Source organism: Cyphellophora europaea, assembly GCF_000365145.1.
Source record: "Cyphellophora europaea CBS 101466 unplaced genomic scaffold supercont1.1, whole genome shotgun sequence".
NCBI lineage: Eukaryota > Fungi > Ascomycota > Eurotiomycetes > Chaetothyriales > Cyphellophoraceae > Cyphellophora > Cyphellophora europaea.
In genome coordinates this window covers 265,186-283,777 of record NW_008481797.1, presented here as the reverse complement: position 1 = coordinate 283,777, position 18,592 = coordinate 265,186, and the positions used below count along the sequence as shown (strand labels likewise).

At 54.3% G+C, this 18,592-nt stretch overlaps 11 protein-coding genes across 11 annotated transcripts; 3 read left to right on the top strand and 8 right to left on the bottom strand.

Moving 5' to 3' along the window:
- Positions 1–1,237: 1,237 nt before the first annotated feature.
- On the bottom strand, positions 1,238–3,040 carry HMPREF1541_00072 (uncharacterized protein; the record flags this gene model as incomplete). The annotated part of the gene is made up of 1 exon (XM_008712381.1): positions 1,238–3,040. One exon carries the CDS (start codon positions 3,038–3,040, stop codon positions 1,238–1,240), a length of 1,803 nt encoding a protein of 600 aa, XP_008710603.1.
- Positions 3,041–4,155: 1,115 nt separating this feature from the next.
- HMPREF1541_00071 (uncharacterized protein) lies at positions 4,156–5,643 on the bottom strand (the record flags this gene model as incomplete). Its single annotated transcript, XM_008712380.1, has 1 exon — positions 4,156–5,643. The coding sequence occupies one exon, from the start codon at positions 5,641–5,643 to the stop codon at positions 4,156–4,158; it is 1,488 nt and encodes a 495-aa protein (XP_008710602.1).
- A 611-nt stretch (positions 5,644–6,254) lies between these two features.
- HMPREF1541_00070 (mitochondria fission 1 protein) lies at positions 6,255–6,754 on the bottom strand (the record flags this gene model as incomplete). The annotated part of the gene is made up of 2 exons (XM_008712379.1): positions 6,255–6,584; positions 6,632–6,754. 2 exons carry the CDS (start codon positions 6,752–6,754, stop codon positions 6,255–6,257), a joined length of 453 nt encoding a protein of 150 aa, XP_008710601.1.
- A 456-nt stretch (positions 6,755–7,210) lies between these two features.
- Positions 7,211–7,880, top strand: HMPREF1541_00069 (uncharacterized protein; the record flags this gene model as incomplete). The annotated part of the gene is made up of 2 exons (XM_008712378.1): positions 7,211–7,249; positions 7,305–7,880. The coding sequence occupies 2 exons, from the start codon at positions 7,211–7,213 to the stop codon at positions 7,878–7,880; spliced, it is 615 nt and encodes a 204-aa protein (XP_008710600.1).
- Positions 7,881–8,408: 528 nt separating this feature from the next.
- Positions 8,409–9,488, bottom strand: HMPREF1541_00068 (thioredoxin reductase; the record flags this gene model as incomplete). The annotated part of the gene is made up of 1 exon (XM_008712377.1): positions 8,409–9,488. The coding sequence occupies one exon, from the start codon at positions 9,486–9,488 to the stop codon at positions 8,409–8,411; it is 1,080 nt and encodes a 359-aa protein (XP_008710599.1).
- Positions 9,489–10,039: 551 nt separating this feature from the next.
- Positions 10,040–11,371, bottom strand: HMPREF1541_00067 (uncharacterized protein; the record flags this gene model as incomplete). The annotated part of the gene is made up of 2 exons (XM_008712376.1): positions 10,040–10,858; positions 10,904–11,371. 2 exons carry the CDS (start codon positions 11,369–11,371, stop codon positions 10,040–10,042), a joined length of 1,287 nt encoding a protein of 428 aa, XP_008710598.1.
- A 223-nt stretch (positions 11,372–11,594) lies between these two features.
- On the top strand, positions 11,595–12,554 carry HMPREF1541_00066 (uncharacterized protein; the record flags this gene model as incomplete). The annotated part of the gene is made up of 1 exon (XM_008712375.1): positions 11,595–12,554. One exon carries the CDS (start codon positions 11,595–11,597, stop codon positions 12,552–12,554), a length of 960 nt encoding a protein of 319 aa, XP_008710597.1.
- A 217-nt stretch (positions 12,555–12,771) lies between these two features.
- Positions 12,772–13,509, top strand: HMPREF1541_00065 (uncharacterized protein; the record flags this gene model as incomplete). Its single annotated transcript, XM_008712374.1, has 1 exon — positions 12,772–13,509. The coding sequence occupies one exon, from the start codon at positions 12,772–12,774 to the stop codon at positions 13,507–13,509; it is 738 nt and encodes a 245-aa protein (XP_008710596.1).
- A 349-nt stretch (positions 13,510–13,858) lies between these two features.
- Positions 13,859–14,140, bottom strand: HMPREF1541_00064 (uncharacterized protein; the record flags this gene model as incomplete). Its single annotated transcript, XM_008712373.1, has 1 exon — positions 13,859–14,140. A coding segment is annotated over one exon (282 nt), but the record flags the coding sequence as incomplete, so codon positions are not given.
- Positions 14,141–14,292: 152 nt separating this feature from the next.
- HMPREF1541_00063 (uncharacterized protein) lies at positions 14,293–16,470 on the bottom strand (the record flags this gene model as incomplete). Its single annotated transcript, XM_008712372.1, has 1 exon — positions 14,293–16,470. One exon carries the CDS (start codon positions 16,468–16,470, stop codon positions 14,293–14,295), a length of 2,178 nt encoding a protein of 725 aa, XP_008710594.1.
- Positions 16,471–17,022: 552 nt separating this feature from the next.
- HMPREF1541_00062 (uncharacterized protein) lies at positions 17,023–18,399 on the bottom strand (the record flags this gene model as incomplete). The annotated part of the gene is made up of 4 exons (XM_008712371.1): positions 17,023–17,424; positions 17,473–17,649; positions 17,702–18,000; positions 18,051–18,399. The coding sequence occupies 4 exons, from the start codon at positions 18,397–18,399 to the stop codon at positions 17,023–17,025; spliced, it is 1,227 nt and encodes a 408-aa protein (XP_008710593.1).
- Between the last annotated feature and the right edge of the window lie 193 nt (positions 18,400–18,592).

Here is an 18,592-nt window from a genome sequence, read left to right as displayed (position 1 = left end):
TGCAGAGAGGCTTCAAGATTAGCTTTCACCTGGGATTTGGCTGGACCGTCAATTCGTAAACGGAATCCTGCGCCTAGTAGACTTGGCTCACTTTGTTACCGTACGGTAGTGACAAGCCAGTGGGTGCAGAATCGCGACAAAGATACTCGAAATAGCGAATCAGCACTAGCTGGGGCTATTTTGGCCGGGATCAGGTAGGATCTCATTCTGTGGACGGTCACCTGTGATGCTTGCCGAGACTCGTTTTGATGCCATCCAGAATGGCGAGCTGTGTTTCGAGATGCAAGTCATCCTTGGTAGAGTACTTGGTACTCTGTATACCGAGTTCATGGGATACTTACGTCCGTATACAGGTTTGTTCGTGATGTCTCGGTAACGACTTCAGCTGGGAGAAACAGCTTTGGGGCGCCCGCCAAGTACCGTATTGCAGCTAGAACGAGAAATGAATGCAGACTATGCTTAGCAGGCAGGACCAGGTCGATGGGGCGGAAGCCGAAACACGAGGCACACGAGATTGGACCAGCCAACAACTGACACGCCTTCGAGGTGGAAGAAGGAAGCTAAGGGGTCAAGTGTGGTCAAGTGTGGTCGAACTTGGGGCTGAATGCCAAGCCTCATGCCTGCGGCCGAATGGTCTACGGCCCAATGGCAGGGGCCAATATGTGGCTCCGCCGCCATCAACTTTCTTTTTTGGGCGCCCGTCTCGCTTGACCCCAAGGCCAACACGAGGCGAGAGTTCGAGATAGGGCTGAATACGAGTGCCTCCCAAGAGTCTCCCCTTTCGTGGTAACAAACACCTGTACTGTGTACCTGCCCGGTTATCGGTACTGAGATAGAATCCGACTGCATCGCCTGGATGAAAGCCAGGCTTGGTCTGATGCTGATTCGTTCGACAGCGTTACATAAGATATCCCTGGCAGTCATCCCCGGCAGATTGCCTCGCCAGGACTGCACGCCTGATACATGCAAGTACAGGTATCATGTACCAAACGGCACTCTAATCTTCAGCTCTCGACCTTCATCTGTCCGGTCTTTCTAGAGTATAAAGAAAGCGATGAGGGTAAAGCTCTCGGTTGCGGCCTCTACGGCCCCGGCGATGCCATCAATGCAACGTTTCTTCGGTTTGTCTCCCGAGCCACCTAGGTGCAACGGGCTCGGCAAGAACATTTCGCATTGGTCAATGTGTCAGGGTTATGATATCTGTCCACCACCAGAAATGCTATAATGCGTACACAACTCATCCCTCGCTAACTCCCGCTAATCCCATTGTCAAGCCCTTCATCCGCCGTTTCAACAGGTCCTCTTCGCTTCCCAGACTGATCAAGCTCTTGGTCCTCGACATACCACCCCGCCCCCTACCAAGCTCCGGGCTTCTGCTGCCGCTGTCTTCTCCTCTCGAGGTTGTGGCGTGCCCATTCGCCTTTGACGGACTCGCTCCGGTAGGTCGGATGCTGCTCATCGCCAATGGCGCGTCCTCATCTTCAGTGCTCCCACCTGTCAGCGTACGCTTGTGTCTCTTCGGCCCGCGCTCTGCATTGCCGTTGACCGTAGTTGCGAGACTAAGCACGCTCGGGTCCGCCATGGTGCCGAGGCTCCCCTCCCGAGCTCGACGTTCCAACATTGGGCCTTCCAAGGCGTGCGGCGGCTTCGCAAAAATGTCTTGGATCCAGCTCGCACATCTAAATATATGCTTCCAGCCCTCGGGGAACACGCTGACGAACTGGATGAAGCCGTGTGAAATGCCCGGTACCAGCACCACTTCCACGTGATCCCGCTCGTGGAACTCCGCTTGTGACTTTTCCAGTCCCATCTCCTGTCGTTCTCGGAACAGCGCATGCTTTGCGTGTCTCAAACGACCCGCGAAGATGACCGTGTCGTCCACCAGCGGGTCTCGCTCGCCTGTGAGAAAGTAGGTTTTGGGAAACTTCTGGAGCAGCTGCTCTGGTGCCACGGCTGGGCAAAGCAAGTGGTCGGTGGTGAAATCCGGGCGATTGTACGGTCCAACATAAAGGATGATCATGGCACGCATCATCTCGGGTGTTATGATGCGGTCGCCAAAGTAACTGATGATGGATGACACTGCCAGACGCGTCCGCAGAGGCTGCGGCTTCGACTCGGCCACTGCGGTCTTTTGAGCTTCGACATCGGTGGATTGACGCTTAGGACGGGGTGTTGCAAAAAAGTCAAAGTCCGGATCGTCGTCGGCGGGTCGCGGTGTGCTAGGAGTATATCGTCTGTCGATGTCCTCGGATTTACGTTTGACAAAGTTGGAATGTTTCTTGGCTGTGCCGGGAGCTCTAATCAAGGCCATTTGGTCATCAGTCATCCATGAGCCAATGTTCATATCGAGGGCGGGATAGAGGAGCACCAGTCCAGCAGGAGATGGTAAGAAGCCACGAGATGACGATGTTGCTGATAGGTTCGCTTGGATGATCATCAGTGTGGTGCCTGTTGCAAGATTTCCACCAGCCGAATCACCCGTAATGACAATGCGAGGACACGAATCTGGTTTCATGCCAATGCACCTGCCCTTGGTTGCGACGATTTGCGTGTAGACATCGAAGCACTCGTTCAAGGCGTACGGGTAGGGGTACTCAGGGGCCTTGCGGTAGTCGAGACTGAGAATTGGCAAGCCTGTCTTGCCAGCCCATGCCAGTAGCTTGTCGTCAGATACTCGAGGATCCATGGCCACGAAGCCACCACCGGGAACATCGAGCACGAGTTTGTCTTGTTTTTCCAACTCGGACAGTGGTCCATCAAAGTACATCCAAGCAACAACGGGTTCTCGGTACGTCGACGATTTCGGGCGAGGGATGCGGATTCTTCTAGGTTTATACTTGGTGAAATTAGGTCTGATGAGGGAGGTAAAGTAGCTTAGGTACGGCGTGGTAGGCTTGTTCCAAGCGACTCGGAGGTGGTCGACGGTAAGAACGGCTCTCACTTTGCGGACCTTTTCGTCAGCCTGTTCGGCGGCGATTAGGTAGTAGACGGTGCAGATAATGGACGCCAGGTCACGGATTGGCTTGTTCCTAATACGCATGGCGGTCCAGAAGCCCGCATCGAGGGCAGTGGTGATCCATGTTGCTCGAAAGTATGCCCTGTTGTACAGGTTGGCCAGCGGCTCAGGCGATTCGAGGCCAACAATTTTGGCAAAATTGCGGCATACGTATAGCCACAGCAGTGTGATGACTAACGACTGCCATGGCGTGAAGTACCGGGACAGACGTTGCGACAATTTCCGGATCACTGGTGGTCCATGATTGTTGCCTCTGTGGCAAACGTTAGTAAAGTTGCCGAGCTGCGAAGAGGAAGTGGAGGGACGGTACCTCAGCAAGTACAAACTCCAAAACGAAACAACGGCAAAGACTTGAACTTTTCGAAACTGCGATGATGGTCTACCAAGCACATGATCTGTACAAGTAGCTGGTCAGTAGTTGTTGCATGTGAGGAATGGGCGTGTCCTCGGTACCTATCATGGTAACAATGCGGCTGAATGCGGACGGGTACAAATAACAATACACGCTGCCAGCATTGTTGAGCTGCGGCCAGCAAGAGAGAGAGAGAAGGATAAGTGTATATACAAGAAGAGCAAATGGAGCACACCTGACCTATACACGCCAGCTGATTCCGTAGAAGGTGAAGGGAAGCCGGGAGAGAGGAAGAGGGATGATCTGTTGCAGAACCAAAACGGAGTCCGTGGACCTTTGAAGTCGAAGCATGTGAAAGCAGAGTGGCAATCAACTCGCGCACGTGAGACTCAAGGCGTGCGTGACGTCACGTGGCTACCTCCGGCTCAATTACTATTTTCGGCCATGGCTCGGCTTCAGCCTCCAGGCCTCGGGCTTCAGGGCTAGGCTCATGTGGCCACCGACACCGCGTTGCGTACTTTGTACAGAGAAAGAAGTACTTACGAGTACATTACTCCGATCGCTCAGACCTAAACGGGCCCAGCTTGTAGCTCTAAGTAAGAATGTGTGGTCTTGTCATCATCACCCGACGCTCCGTGCTCTGGAACGTCTTGCCGTCTGCTGTATTAGAAAGGGTAGCATGATATGCGGTGCGAAGGACGACTTTGCTGCATGTCGATTACGTCCTCAACAAGACCAAGCTGGTTGTTCTCAGCCGTCTGTCTAGATTTCGGGCGCTTGGTTGCACCTAACGACTGCCACCTCCGCCAGGAAGGTGATTTCTAATCCATCCTGTAACTCCTCCCCCAGAACTGCTCGGTGGATCATGCCGGCTATGTCGACGACTACTATGCCGGCTGGGTTCAGGACGGTGCGTGTAGTACTCGGTGCTCTCGTGTCTACCGCCATAGTACTGCTCCGGCTGCGATTGACGTCTAGGGCTGCTGGACCGGCGGCTCGGTTCTCGATCTCGATCGCCGGACCTGCGGCCATAGTATCGGTTTCGTGCGTCTCGTATGCTGCTTGGTGAAGCTGGGACACTCCATGGGTTTTCACGAGTCCCGTCCCCTCCCGGTCCATTCATAGTATCACTCAGATGCGTGGAGCGTCTGGACAGTCTTGGTGACCCTGATGGTTGGTTCTGATTGTTCTCAGGATTCGTGATCGGTTTTCGGCAGTGCGGGCAGGTGTCGTGCTCCTTAAGCCAGGCAACAACGCATTCCTCGTGGAACCAGTGGTTGCAAGGGAGGGTAGTAACTTCTGCGTCCATTTCCACGTTATCCATGCAGATGGAACATTCCGCCTGTCCATCATCACCCATCATCTCCTTGTTCATCTTCTTCTTGGGCAAGTTCTTGATGGCGTCTTCCGAAGCTGGTGGCGGTGCAGTATTGCCTTGCTCTGCAAGTTGTTCGAGAATGCGGTCGAAATGTTCTTGCGACCATACCATGTCTCCATGCCTGCCAGCGCCGCCAGGATTGAGAATAGCCGTAAGCAATTCAAACGGGCCAGGTGGACGGTTACCGGCCGTACCGCCACCCAGGAAGAAGCCACCTCGAGTGGCTCGCTCACCGTTCGGACCAGTGTTGTTCAGATTTGCAGCTTGCATCGATTGCATGATCACTGAAAAGAGATCTTGCATATCCGCCGGTTGAGCCATTGGCCCTTGTCGTCGCATTGGGTCGTTATTGAAGCCGCCGTTGCCAGGTCCCCCCATGCTCCCGAAAGCAGACATTGGGCCAAAGGGAAACACCTGAGGACCGGTCATGGCTCGCGCGGCAAAGGGCTGCCCTCTTGAGGCGTATGTTCTTGAAGTAAAGGAGAAAGTGCCGCGACCGCCGCCAGGTGTAGAAAACTGAAACGTACTGATGTCGCCCTCTTCTGGATCAGGTACATCCGCCCAGGGATTATGGTCATCGAAAGGCGTGCTTCTTCGAAACGGGTCACTTAATGGACCTTGGTCTGGTGATGGGGAGTCGAAAGGATAACGATGACGCGGCGGCGAGGCCGCTCGCTGCCCCGGGAAAAGGTCTTCTTCTTCGGGCGCACCATTCTGGCCGGAGAGCTGAGGGCTGTCAGTGAAGTGATTGCGCCCGGAATAGATGGGACTTACGATCTCGGTAAAGTCGCCGTTGCATCGAGGGCAGGTCAACCCTCCTCTTGAGCGGTCCCATTCATTATTACATTGGTGGCAGAACACGCGCTCGCCTTCTAACCGCCGTAGACCGTCGGACATGATTTATGCAGAAGGTCGGACAATGTAGCAGGACAGATGCGCAGCCTAGGCTGGCAAAGATATAGGCCGCGTTTGCGCTCTTGACTGTACGAACGTCCCAGAGTGGGGTGCAGCTTCGGGATAATTTGACGACTAGTATGGGTCTAAGAGGTACATGAGTGTTGAATGAGACCAGGGATGTCAAGGTGGCGTAAAGTAGGAATAGCGTAGGCAGAGGCTAGGTATTGGAGTCCAGGGTGGCTGTGAATTGCGAGAGTCGCCTGGATTCAAGAAACGGCCGAATCACCAAGTGATGAACTCCGAGTCGCCAGCGAATCCGATGACGTCGCCACGCGAGTTGTGGGGCCCCTCAGCCTTGTGACAGCCGTCTTCGGCCTTCTGTATGTTTCTTCAATCTGTCACTCGACTTAGGTGAGGTTGGACATGGTGAACATGGTGATCACAGAGGAAACAGATCTGTTGAGTCGTGGACGCATCTATATACTGTACAGCCGTGTCACTGCCGGAGCAATCAACCATGTGCCTGAAATCAAAATCCGCTTGCACGCCTCAGGCCAAAATCCGCTCTCGACAGCACCAGTATTGTGGTTATTAGACCTAGAACTCGATTCTCATCTCTTGCGGCTTCCCCTCATGAGCATGCCACCAACGATGCCGGCCACTACAGCTGCACCGCCCACTATAGCCATGCCCATTAGCCCTTCCTTAGACACCTTATCGTCGATCAGTTGGCGCAGACTACCTGCTTGCAGGTTTCCAGGCTCTTTCTCCATGAGCAGGTCGTTATAGCGTCGTGCTTCTGCGTAGTTGCCCAGCTTGTAGTTTCCCAAGGCGAGATAATAGAGGCATTCTCGTCTCCGTTCGGGGGTCGTCTTGAAGATGTCTGAAAGGAGCTGCACCCCAAGCTGTTGCTCTTCTCTTTTTTGTGATTTGATCAGACCCTAGTCTCGTCAGCAATTCTCTCCCACGAAAGAGTGATTCGACGCACCCAAGCATAATTGAATTTTGTTTGCACACCAACGTAGTCGCCTTCTTTGTCGTACTGCGCTCGGAGTACCTGCAGCTCGGCAGGCTTCAATGGACTTCTAGTGGTCAGTATACGGCACATCATCTTCTAAAGGATCTCGTCAAGCGCACCTCTCGGCATCAGCAGCATCTAAGGCGGGTTAGCACAGTCGCAGTATGTTGCAACGGGAGAACGTACAGGGTAGAGTAGAACTCATGGTCGTTGTGTTTGTGGAGCACAAGAGTCTTGATTTCTCGGCTGGTACCTAAGGCCAGACTCCGGGTGTCACTAGGAGGAATGAATCTGCAGAGTATCGAGTACTATCATGTGCAACGCGAGAACGAGTTGAAAGAAAGTGTGGCGCAGGCAGCAGCAAAAGTGGCGCAAGATGACGTTGTGGAGGCGCGGAGGAACTCGCCGTGGCGGTTGCTACTGGCAACCGCTCCCACAACATCACCGCGGGCGCAGCCAGACTGCACTTCGCGATAACTACAATCCCCGAGAATATCACTGTCGCAACACGCATCCTACCTACCTCTCGAACATATTGAGACCGTCAACATGCTTTACCAGTCCGAGGACGAAAAGTCGCACGCCGACGTAGGCCTCCCCTGCCCAACAACTCTTGCCGAACACGCACTAACAACACCACCAGCTAATCTCCCACTGCATCACCAACTTCAACATCGCGCCGGACCGACAGGCCCTCGCGCGTGTCAATGACTCCCTCACCACCGTGGCCGAAATGCGGCGCATGCGCATCTCCTCAGCGGAAGACGCGCTGCGCCGCCTCGCACGCCAGCACGCCACGCTCAGCACCCAGCACCGCGAGCTGACGCACACGCACGACAGTTCCGTGCACGCCGCCGAGATCATGGAGCTCGACACCAAGAAGTTCCGCGTCGCGAAACACGCCAACGATTTGGAGTCAGACAACGAGCGCTTGAGCGCCGAGTTGGAGCGCCTCAAGGCCCAGCTGGCGGATTTGGAGGAGCAGGGCGTGGAGGGCGATGAGCGGGCGCGTAGGACCAGAGAGGCGGATGACCCCATGGTGTTGCGGCTGTGGTTGTATCGCAGCCTGGGCATCACGTTGGAAGAGGGCGAGAATGGAGAGTACAGGAAGGCGGTGGTTGGAGACCGGCGGAAGGGCGATGTGCATGTTGTCAACGTGGAGCCCAAGTTCTCGAAGTGGTTCTACGCCGACTACTTCTGGGGGACCATGCAGGGCTGATGCGTTGGGAAGAGCTGCTTCAAGAGTGCAACTTTGAGCGTGGGGTGTCCGGCGTTGAATGGGAATGCACATCAATAATGCGAAATAGCAGCCAAGGAGCAGGATATTGCGCTGCCCATTGCTATGTATGAACGACTTGATGACTTTCAGAGATCTCTATGCCTTGGTCTCAGGGCTGTGTCTAAGGCGAGCTGGATCTGTCCTAGAGTCTCAACGGTCATCACACATCCACTGACCATCTTAGAACACTTTGTGGTAGTGCGAGCGTATCCTGAAGATCTCACAAGACTCCTGCTGAGCAAGCTAGGGATCCGAGCCGGGCGGCCGAGTCTGACGTTGACTGGCAACCAAGTTGTGGGTACTGCGTCCGGCTACATCTATATTCCGCCGTGATTTTGCCAGTTTTCCGGACACATTAGAATCTTTGCCACAATATCTTGATTTTTGAAGTAGCGATGCGTCCAAGGCACATCTGGAGAGGTCTCATACTCTATTTTAACGCTGTCGTCTGTCTCTTGCGCATCGCGCTCACAATAATGGATTGCTCCGATACTCCAAGCCCTTCTTTTCATCGCCATTTTCGGCCTTCTTCGCCTCGTTCTCATTTTCCAGCGGATTCTCGACGTCCTCCAGATCAGCGAGGTATTTCTCTGCCTCTAGCGCTGCGATACAGCCCGATCCCGCGCTGGTGATTGCCTGCCGATACCGCTTGTCCTGAACATCACCTGCCGCAAAAACGCCAGGAATGGATGTATAACTGGTGCCAGGCTTTGTGAGGACGTAGCCGTCCTCGTCGCAGTCGAGTTGTTCTCGCACCAGATTCGTGGCTGGGTCGTGGCCAACAGCATAGAAGAGCCCGTTGGCTTCGAGTGTCTCCTCCTCCTTGGTCTGGTTGTTAATGAGCTTTAGGCCGGTCATCAGACCACGCGGCTTGTCCTCGCCGGTGACTTCGGTCGCCTCGGTGTTGAACTTGACCGTCACCTTCTGATGCGCCAATAACCGCTTGGCCATTGTCTTGCTGGCGCGTAGCTTGTCCTTGCGCACCAGTACCGTCACGTGTGACCCGTACTTTGTCAAGAACATAGCTTCCTCTGCAGCAGAGTCTCCGCCTCCTATCACGACCAGAGGCTTGTTTCGAAATATAGGCACAGCTCCGTCACATACGGCACATGCTGAAATACCATTTTGCCAGTACTTGTCTTCCCCCGCCAAACCTAATCTCCTTGCATTCGCACCCGTTGCAACGATTACGGCATCTGCCGTGTGCGCAGGCTCGTCACCTTCGTTGTCGTCATATTCGCGCCATAGCTTGAACGGCCGGCTCTTGAGGTCTAGCTTGGAAATGGTCTCGGTGATGATTTCGGTGCCGAAGCGCTCAGACTGTGCACGCATGCTGTCCATGAGCTCTGGTCCGCCAATACCTTGCGGAAAGCCAGGGTAGTTTTCAACATCTGTCGTGGTCGTGAGCTGGCCGCCCGCAGCAGTCCCTCCCGCCAGCATACCCTCATATAGGACGGGCTTTAGTTCGGCGCGGGAGAGGTAGATGGCGGCGGTGTGAGCGGCGGGTCCAGAGCCAATAATGACTACCCGAGTGTGCGGCGGCGCCATACTGGGTGGGCTTTTCGACAGGGAACGTTGCTGTATAGTAGAGCCTGCGGCAACGGAGAAAGAGAGGGAGGTGCGGAGGGGTTTGAATGTGCGGAAGAAGCGAGGGGAAAACAGCTTGGCGGTTTGGAAGGGATCGAGAGGAAGGGAGGGAGAGATCGCGGGCTTTATTAAGGTCGAAACGAAGGCATAAGAGTGAACCTTCTGGTGTGAGCGACTTGACAAATATTTCGAGCTTTGAGAGAAGTCGCGAACATGGCCGATTGCAAATCCAGCATTTTGTTATAAGCCAATCAACTTGCGTAAAGAGACCGAGGCCGGCCAGATTATGTCAACGAGGCTGCAGATTTATCACCAGTTGCAATAAAGTGCTACGCTTTTGAGGCAATTGAGCACACGAGCATACGTTGGCGATGATGTTCAACAGAAGTCAGATCTTGGAATGCTTGTTTGTACATCCAGTAGTGTAGCGCCCGACGATGTATGCCCTGCCTCTATCCGTACACTTTTGTACAACGCGTACCCAACCAGCTAATTCGAGCGAGACGGGCCCTTCATCTCCTTCGAAGATACCAAGTAAACGCATTGGCGTTGGCCTCTTCATTGAACGGACTCGGAACCTCCGACATGCCAGGCCTTGCAACTGGATGGCGCAAGTAGACTGCGGCGCAGATGTTCTGGTTGACCTCCAGATATCGTGGAATAAAGGCAAACGCTGACAGGTACTCCCGCGGTGTCCATGGAGTCCCATAAGGCTTCGACTCATCGACCGGGTTGATGGACAACGCCTGCAAAGCCCGACGGAGCGTAGACTCGTCCTGCCCTCCAAATTCGCTTGCCTCCTTAACGTCTGTGATAGTGATTGGTGTGGATGAATTTTCCTTCCCAGCTGTCTCAGGCTCGTTGGATGCTTCTGTCCGTTGGCTTGTTGATTGTTCCGATGGCAAGCTTGCAACACCAGACTCTTTGCTATCACGCGCCAGCCGTATCTGTGTTTGAATCTCCTCGAATTGTGCTTGTACGTCTCCTGTTTCCACTTCCGAGCGTCCGGCTCTGGACATCAGTTTTCTTACGTTCTTGGAAAGTGCTCGTAGATCTTGTTTGCGTTTCGCGCTTAATCCCTCCTTCGCAGATGAGAGAATCGCCTTGGACTGCGTGAGAAGATCCTTGAGGATTTCTTTTGGAGTTCGGTTGTCTTCCTCCTCGGTGGCTTCTGAGCTTTCTGCCGTGGACTGTTCCTCACTCGCTTCTTCTTCGACTACTTTGGTAAAGCTTGCTTCGTCTAGTTTCGGCGCGCCCATCGCGTACATGACGCTTTCGGGTCTTACCTGAAACATGTCGCCAGGGTTGAGGAGGTATCCAGGGTATCTCATCTGCATCTGTTAGGGCATGATCTTACGGTGGCCATATCAACATACCGGCTTGCCGTTCACTGTTACCGCACCGTGCACCACAAACTGTCTCGCTTGTCGGGCGCTGCTGGCAAATAGAGCTCTGAAGATCGCAATATCCAGCCGCCGCTCCATCGGAGCAAACGTCTGCAGCATGTATGGCGTCCGGGGAACAGGTCTTGAATGCACGCCTTTGAGGCCGGAGCCTCTGCCGGCAGACTCCACCGTTCCATCGTTCCAAGCAAGATAGTCAGGAGACATGGGCACGACTGATCGTAGCTTTCGGGAAAACATGCGCTGCCACTGCCGTTCTCGAATGTGCTCGCCATGGTAATTTCTTAGAGCCGATTTGGCCACCCATTTCTGTTTGAAGAAGCTTTGTATCCTGTGCGGATTGACCGGACTTCGTGCTCGAGAGAGGTTGTAGAGGTTGTACTTGGACATGGACATCCGAAGCGCAGGCCTTTTCAGGCTAGTCGTCGCCGTATTCCGCATGATGGGCAGATGTTGAAGGGATGACGCCCTTTGCCCAAATCGTGCACACGGTACGTAGAGAGTTGCGTGACTGTGAACAGGTCGCGGTCTTCGAGGGTAAATTTCAGGTGGAGTGCGGAGATAACAGGCTTTAAGCAACTGTAGAACCTCGCCTCACCGGAGCATTTGAGTGACACCAACAGACTTAGATCAGTTCGATGACTCTAATGGACGCGACGTTACGATGGTGAGCACGTCTGCGAGTCGACTCTCGAGCTCCAGACGAAACTGCATAGTGAGGTCGTACGATGCTCTGGGAACTCTGTATGGGTTTAAGGAGCCTGTTGCCGTACAGTACCTCAAGGTCGCCCGAAGTTGCGGCCTACGTGATGACATCTCATCTCACGCAGTTAACCAAGCTTTCAAGTCAGCCTACAAGGATACAGTCGCCGAGTATCCAAACTACGGGAAGGAAAAGCTTTCTGATCCTCAGCAATGGTGGAAGATACTAATTGACCGCACGTTTGGCCAGGTCGTACCTGAGAACCGCATTCCGGATGATCTGGGCGCTGCTTTGTATCAGCACTTTTCCTCTGGCGCAGCATATGAGCTGTTTACGGACGCCAGAAATATGTTCCAGCGTATGCGTGAAGATCGAGCACAGCCACTTGTCAGAGCTGGCCACGACGAACCCATCGTCAACTACCCACCAATCGTGGGCGTGGTGACAAACTCTGATCCCAGGGTAACGAAAGTCTTGCATGACCTTGGTCTGAAAGTTGGAGCGGTTGAACCGCAGAGAGTGCTGGACGGCAAGTCCCCTCCTGGTTGCAGCGATGATTGGAACCCCAGCAACGACATTGACTTTGTTTGCGCCAGCTACGAAGCTGGGTACGAGAAGCCAGATCGTGGCATTTTCGATCATGCTCGTACCTTAGGTGATGCTGTTCTACAGGCCCAACAGGCCCACCGGACGAAGAGCCTTGAGGCGATGCGAGGCCCGGAGGGCACGACAGCTGACGAATCGATCAAGTCTGTACCAAGGATGCCAACAGTTGAGTGGCACCACATAGGAGATGACATGAGTAAAGATTACCAAGGTGCGGAAGGGGCGGGCATGAAAGGCTTCTATCTAAAACGCGATGAGCCGTTGACTACTGAGGAGCTACGTGTGCCCGAATCAGCCAGGCTGACGTCTCTTTGACAGCCACGGTACAGGATTGGGACGGTCTCAACATATTTGCTTCTTGAAATATGGAAGCTTCTCTCAGTTGACAGCAACGATGTGGCAACAAGTCTTGTTGACTGGCGACTGCCTGAAAATGTGCCAGAAAACGCTGCCCCAGCCTTTTGACAAACAAAAATCTGCGACTCAACAGATCAGACGCTCGCACCGTGCCTTTTGAGACACAATCATCATTATGTCGCGCAATCTACAATCCAATATTGGCGGTAGCAAGATGAATCCTAATCACCATTCCGGCTATGTATCATCATGGGACTCTGATTCCACACCTTCGGCGATGACCAACTCTGATCCCAGCGATGCCATGGGCAGGGCTTCCACTAATACACGATCCGACTCATCCACTGCCAGTGCCTCCCGACTAACTTCCTCGTCTGCGTCCTGGTCTACGAATTCTCCTATCCCAGTCTTGAAAAGCAGACTTTGTCGTCGCTGTGGCGAGCGTGGTCACTTGGCTAAAAACTGTCGGCTGAATCACGTTTCTGGCTCGTACTTTCAAGCAGACACCGCATCCACCGTGTCCTCAGATGATGCGATTTCGACTTCTGCCAGCACACAACACTTCTGCGCTTCGCCACATTCGGGTCAAGACCTAGTCGACCTAAAAGCAGACACAGACGACGATGTAGGAGTTGAAGAGCCAGAGCCTGCCGAAAACATACCGTACATCAAGCACACACCCAGGATCGCCAAACAATGGTCGGACCTCGACCCAGACGACATCCGAAAGAAAGTCGAGGCCGAGCGAGCCTTCAGCATGCCTCTCGCTGACAAGACGTTGATCGATGAAGAATTGACCCATGAGGCGGCGAGAGTTGCAGCTAATGCGACCGTTCCAGTCCAGCTCACGCGGAAACGCAAGGGTAGAAAAGGAAGAACTTGGTATGACTTGTCACCATTCGTCAATACTTGAAAAGGCCAGATGTTTGGAAGAGTGGGAACACGCGCCATAAAGACGCAGCAGTCTTTTGTCAAGCTTCCTTGGGAGGTTCTGGGAATTCTGGAGACTGACGGGGGTATGTAGGCCCCGACTGGATGAAAGCAGTCCAGATGTCGACCGAGCGGCGCCAGTCCACCAAATACTTCACAGGCAGTTCAAGAACCTTGGACTCTTGTCCCCATTTCTGCGACTGCCTCATCGGTCTTGCCCTGCATGTTGCAATCTCTTCGCTAGCCAGTCTCCTCTTGTACACTGCCCACCAGTGAAAATGCAATACTGTAAACATCGTTGTGCTTAGACACAGCAAGCCAATCGTTGCCGGCTAGCCAGGATAGTGAATAGCGGCGTACGGATTCTGGAACAAGAATGGTGCTGCAATGCCTGCCGAGTTTACAACTGTCAACTGCATCCCACTGGCAAATGCTCTTTTCCCATACCTGGGTTTATTGCTAGTCAATCTTGCCAAAGGCGTTTCCACGGCGGTGTAGCAACCCTGGGCTACCAGAAAGTACCCGGCGAAGCTCACACCAGCACCTCGATCCGGGGTCAGCAGCCAGTAGCCCAGAATGCTCGTCAGAGTCGCACCAATCGCGAAAGGTCTTCGATTATTATCCAAATGCTACCAAAGCGGTGTCGCTGCATGGCGTGGCAAATCTGTTAAAATCACCTGCGACCATTTTGAGGCGTGACTAGAGGGCTGGTTCTCCCAGCTGTGAAGGATCTAAATCGGAGCCGTTGCAGGCATACTACCCGTATCTATGACTTCCTGACTTCGCTGACAAGCGCGGACGCATCACCGGAGAAAGCGGCAACTTCGACCTGGTATTCAGACGGTAGCACAAACTTGCCATTCTTCCATCGTTGCAAGGGCCGCAGCGAAGCCCCAACCTCGACATTCATGGCCGCTCCCGCATCAAGGTCGACTGGGCTGAACCCAAGGAGTACACGCTTCGGGTATCCTGCCTCTGCAGACGTGCCATACACCTGCACTACGTGCCTCCCGCTTCTTGTACTTTTGTTGACGATCTTGACACCCACTTGGATCCTCTCATCGCCAGCTGCGTTAACGGCAAGTCCGCTTGCTTCAAACTCCGCATACGACAGCCCGAACCCTAAGGGATAGGCAGCCTCGGCGCCCTTACGGTCGAGCAGCCTCTGACCGAACCACCGATCGTACTCGATCGATTTGGCGTTCTTGTCGAAGAATGGTAGATCGTTCTCTGTCTTCGGGATCGCGTACGGTAGTCTACCGCTAGCGTCGACACCGCCGGTCAGCACGTCGGCCAGGGCGTTGCCACCCTGTGTGCCACTGTACCAGCTGAAGAGGAGGCCGGGTACTTGCTGACGGAACTCCTCGGTGATCACCGCACCAGCAGTGGTGATGCAAACAACGGTTCGGGGGTTAGCTGCGACCGTGGCCTTGATCAGGTCCACGTCTTGCTTGCGCAGGCGTACGCTGGTCCTGTCGCCGCCGGTCTCTTCCGTCGACGACCAAAGTTCCTCCATATTGCCCATCTTGGTGCCAATTTTCTTGTAGGCTTCAGACCCGTCATCTGGTGGAAAGAGGTTCAGCAGAGCAGGGTTCTCAGCAGTCACTGGCACGATGTATTCACCCTCGTCTGCAGCAGTGTAGCCGACCACTGCGATCGCAACATCTGCGTCCTTGGCAGCGGCGGCAGCTTCGTCGGCAACACCGGAGTCGCTGAGGATCACTTCGGATTGAGAGAAGGCGTCGCGGAGCCCCTCAAATGGCGTGACGACTTTGGCGCAGCGCACGATGGAGGAGCCTTGGTCGCCAGTATTCGCCTTGTTTGCCAGCCTTCCGACCACCGCCAGCTTCTTTACCGCCGACGGCACAAGCGGCATGAGCTGCTTTCCGTCGACTGCATCATTCTTGAGTAGAACGATGGACCGAGCGGCGACCTCCCTTGCTAAGTCCTGATGCTCTTGAGAAAACACCACGTCCTTACTTGGTTCTTGCTGATCCCGTTTATTGAAGTGCTCCAGCTGAGTGGCCAGAATCCTCTTCCCAGCAGCATCGACGTGCTCAAGACCGACATCTCCCTTATCCAAACCCGCCTGTAGACCCCTATTCGGGTCGGACCTCTGCTGTGCAAATGGCGCCTCGATATCCAACCCCGCTTTCAAGCTCTTCGCTGGGTCACGTAGCCCAAAGATGAAATCACTCATCACCAACCACTCATATCCCCATTGCTTCCTGAGCACCTCCGTCAGCAGATGCTGATGCTGGCCCGCCCACTCCCCATTGACGGAATTATACGCGCTCATGACAGCCAACGCACCCTCCTCGACCACGCGCCGAAAATGCGGCAGGAAGCACTCCTGCAGCACCGCCTCCTCGAGCCGCACGTCGACCTGAAAACGCGCATTCTCCATGCTGTTGAGCGCGAAATGCTTGACCGTGGCCATCAGATTGCGCTGCACACCGCGCGTCAACGCGGCGCCAAACTCGCCCAGCAGCAACGGGTCGTCGCCGTACGTCTCCTGCGCGCGGCCCCACGCCGGGTGACGCGGCAGGTTGATGCACACGCCACCGAATAGGTTGGCGCCCTGCGCGCGGCCCTCGCGACCGATCGCGACGCCTACACGCTCTTCCAACGTCGGATCCCAGGTCGCGCCTCGTGCCATTGAGACGGGGAACACAGTGCTGTGGCCCAAGTTGATACCGCGTGGGCCGTCTGTGAAGCGTATACCCGGGACGGAGAGGCGGTCCACGGCGCCGAACACATATGGCTCGTCCACGATGTAGCCGTCATACATGATGGAGTAGAAGCCTGGCCAGAAAGGGGTGTCGCCATCGAGCAGGGAAAGCTTCTCCGCTGGCGTCAGGCTGGTGAAGAGATCAGCGGCGACGGCGTGCGGTGACTCGCCTGCGCGGACGCGCGCAAGGGCGTCGGGGAAAGTGAGCGTCATTGGTGGTGCGTTGTCTTGGCCGTAGGTGTATGGAAAGGGTGAAGTTGGTGACCCTGGCCCGGGAGACGAGCAGTCGGCGTGTATATAGCGCGCAGAGAAATGGAGTCCAGAGGCCTCATGGCCGTTCCGCGCGGGATTGCCTGTTGTAGAGTCAAAGAAGCATGAGGTCTGGAGAAAATAACGAGAATTTGTCCGTTTAGCCTAAAAGCTGTCTCACAAGGCATCACTACTGCCCTCTCATGGCGCCTCAATGGAGCAAACGGCGTGCACGGGATGGAGTATGTCTCTGGGCGGAGGGGACGTTCGTCTTGGCAATGGTGTGCCCCTCAGGCGGAATACGGCGGAATGTCCGAGATTGGGCCTTGCCTTCATTGCATTGTATAAATGAGTTGTGCAGTTTCATGGAAAGCATTTACATGAGGCTCTGGTAATGACGGTATTATAGCTAGAAGATTGGCCAGAACATCGGGCTATGGTCTATTTTGAACGCTAGGCAGGGAGTGTATGGTTGCATGCAGCAGGCAGTGTAATGTAATGTACGCGATCGTCTTATTACCAAGCGAGCTCGGACCGTGATGGCGCGCATAGATCTTGACAGAATGCCTCTTCTTCCTTGGTGCTGTGATCGTCTGTTCTTCTCGAAGCTGCGTTGATATCCTCACCCTTGGCCCTCTCCCGACCACGATGCTCTATGAGCGTATCCTTGATCAGTGACTTGAAGTACAGCACTCCCTTCTCATTGTGTGGATGCAGCGGACCACTGACATAGCCACCGGAGTTCAGGTTCTTCTGCGCGTTGGTGCAGAGGAAGCGGTCCTCAGCCTCGATTTGTTTGAAAAACTTGTCGATCTCCAAGAAGATAGCATCAGAGGTTTTCTTGTTTCTGAAGACTTCGTACTCCATCGATGTTTGGTGCTCATTGATGGGGACCACACGCATCAAGTAGAAGTAATGCTCACTATGCTGCTGTTAGCAGGGGTGCAGTAGCGGAGCAAGATAGACGGACGTTATAATGTAAGACGCATTGGGAAAGTAGTAAGTAGGTGCGACAGTGCCTGCGTTGTCGGTGCCAAGAGCATCGGAGTAGTGCTCGATGAATCGACTGATGGTCTTGACGTCGTACGTGTCGAGGTTTGTGGTTGCCACGACGCCCGGATGCGCAACGGAGCAATGATAGCACTGCAGAACGTCCTGCTCAGATTTGAGCGCAAGACAGGTATAGACGACTCACCTCGTTGTAGTTGTCCACGTATGCCTTCCAGTTATACTCTCCAGGCACTTTCCACGAGTGGTCGTACTTGTAGTTGCTGACTGGTAGTTCCTCAAGCCTGGGATTCGTGTCGGACTCGGCATAGGAGTCCTCCCATCGTACTTCTGGTTGCTCGGCACTATCGAGATTGACCCACAGAAAGCCACGTTTGTCGGTCTTGAGATGCACTCGAAAGAGCGAGTATTTGTCCTTATCAAAGGAGGAAAGCGACTCGAACTTGGGAGCTTTTGCAAGGTTGCCTTTCAATCCGTACGACCAGCCTTTGGGCATCAGCGGCAGTGGAGACTCGAAGCGCAACTGTTAAGCTCACCGTGATACTTGCAGTGTAGTATGTTTGCTGTACCTTCATCCTGCAACACGACTGGGAACGCCCTATGCCGGCAGACATTCAGATAAGCATTCAAAGTGGCTTCCCTGTCACGGATGATGAGGACGGGGAAACCGGCAATCGTGTAGCTCGCATAGCTTCCAATGCCTCCAAAGCGCAATTCGTGCGACACTAATAACCAATGCCGGGAGAAGATGGCTCGGCGTTCAAGGTCAAAGATGCTCTTCGTCGAGTACCAGGATGCTGGCAAGGTGCTGCTGAGAGCCTCGACTGCAGCATTTTTCTTGTCTTGCGAGCCATGCCCATTGAGAGCCTCAAGTGGACTATTCATTTTGTCCTGCGAGCGAAGAAGATGCGAGATATCTTGATGGCCACCACGTTATCTGCCTCCGAGACAACATGGAGATGCCCCGCTCACGAGATCACGTGACATGGCTGACGGCTGTCGGCAAGTTTGATGGCTTCAGCAAACACGGTCTACGTTTGAAGGCCACTAAAAGATCAACGACCAAACAAAGCATGAA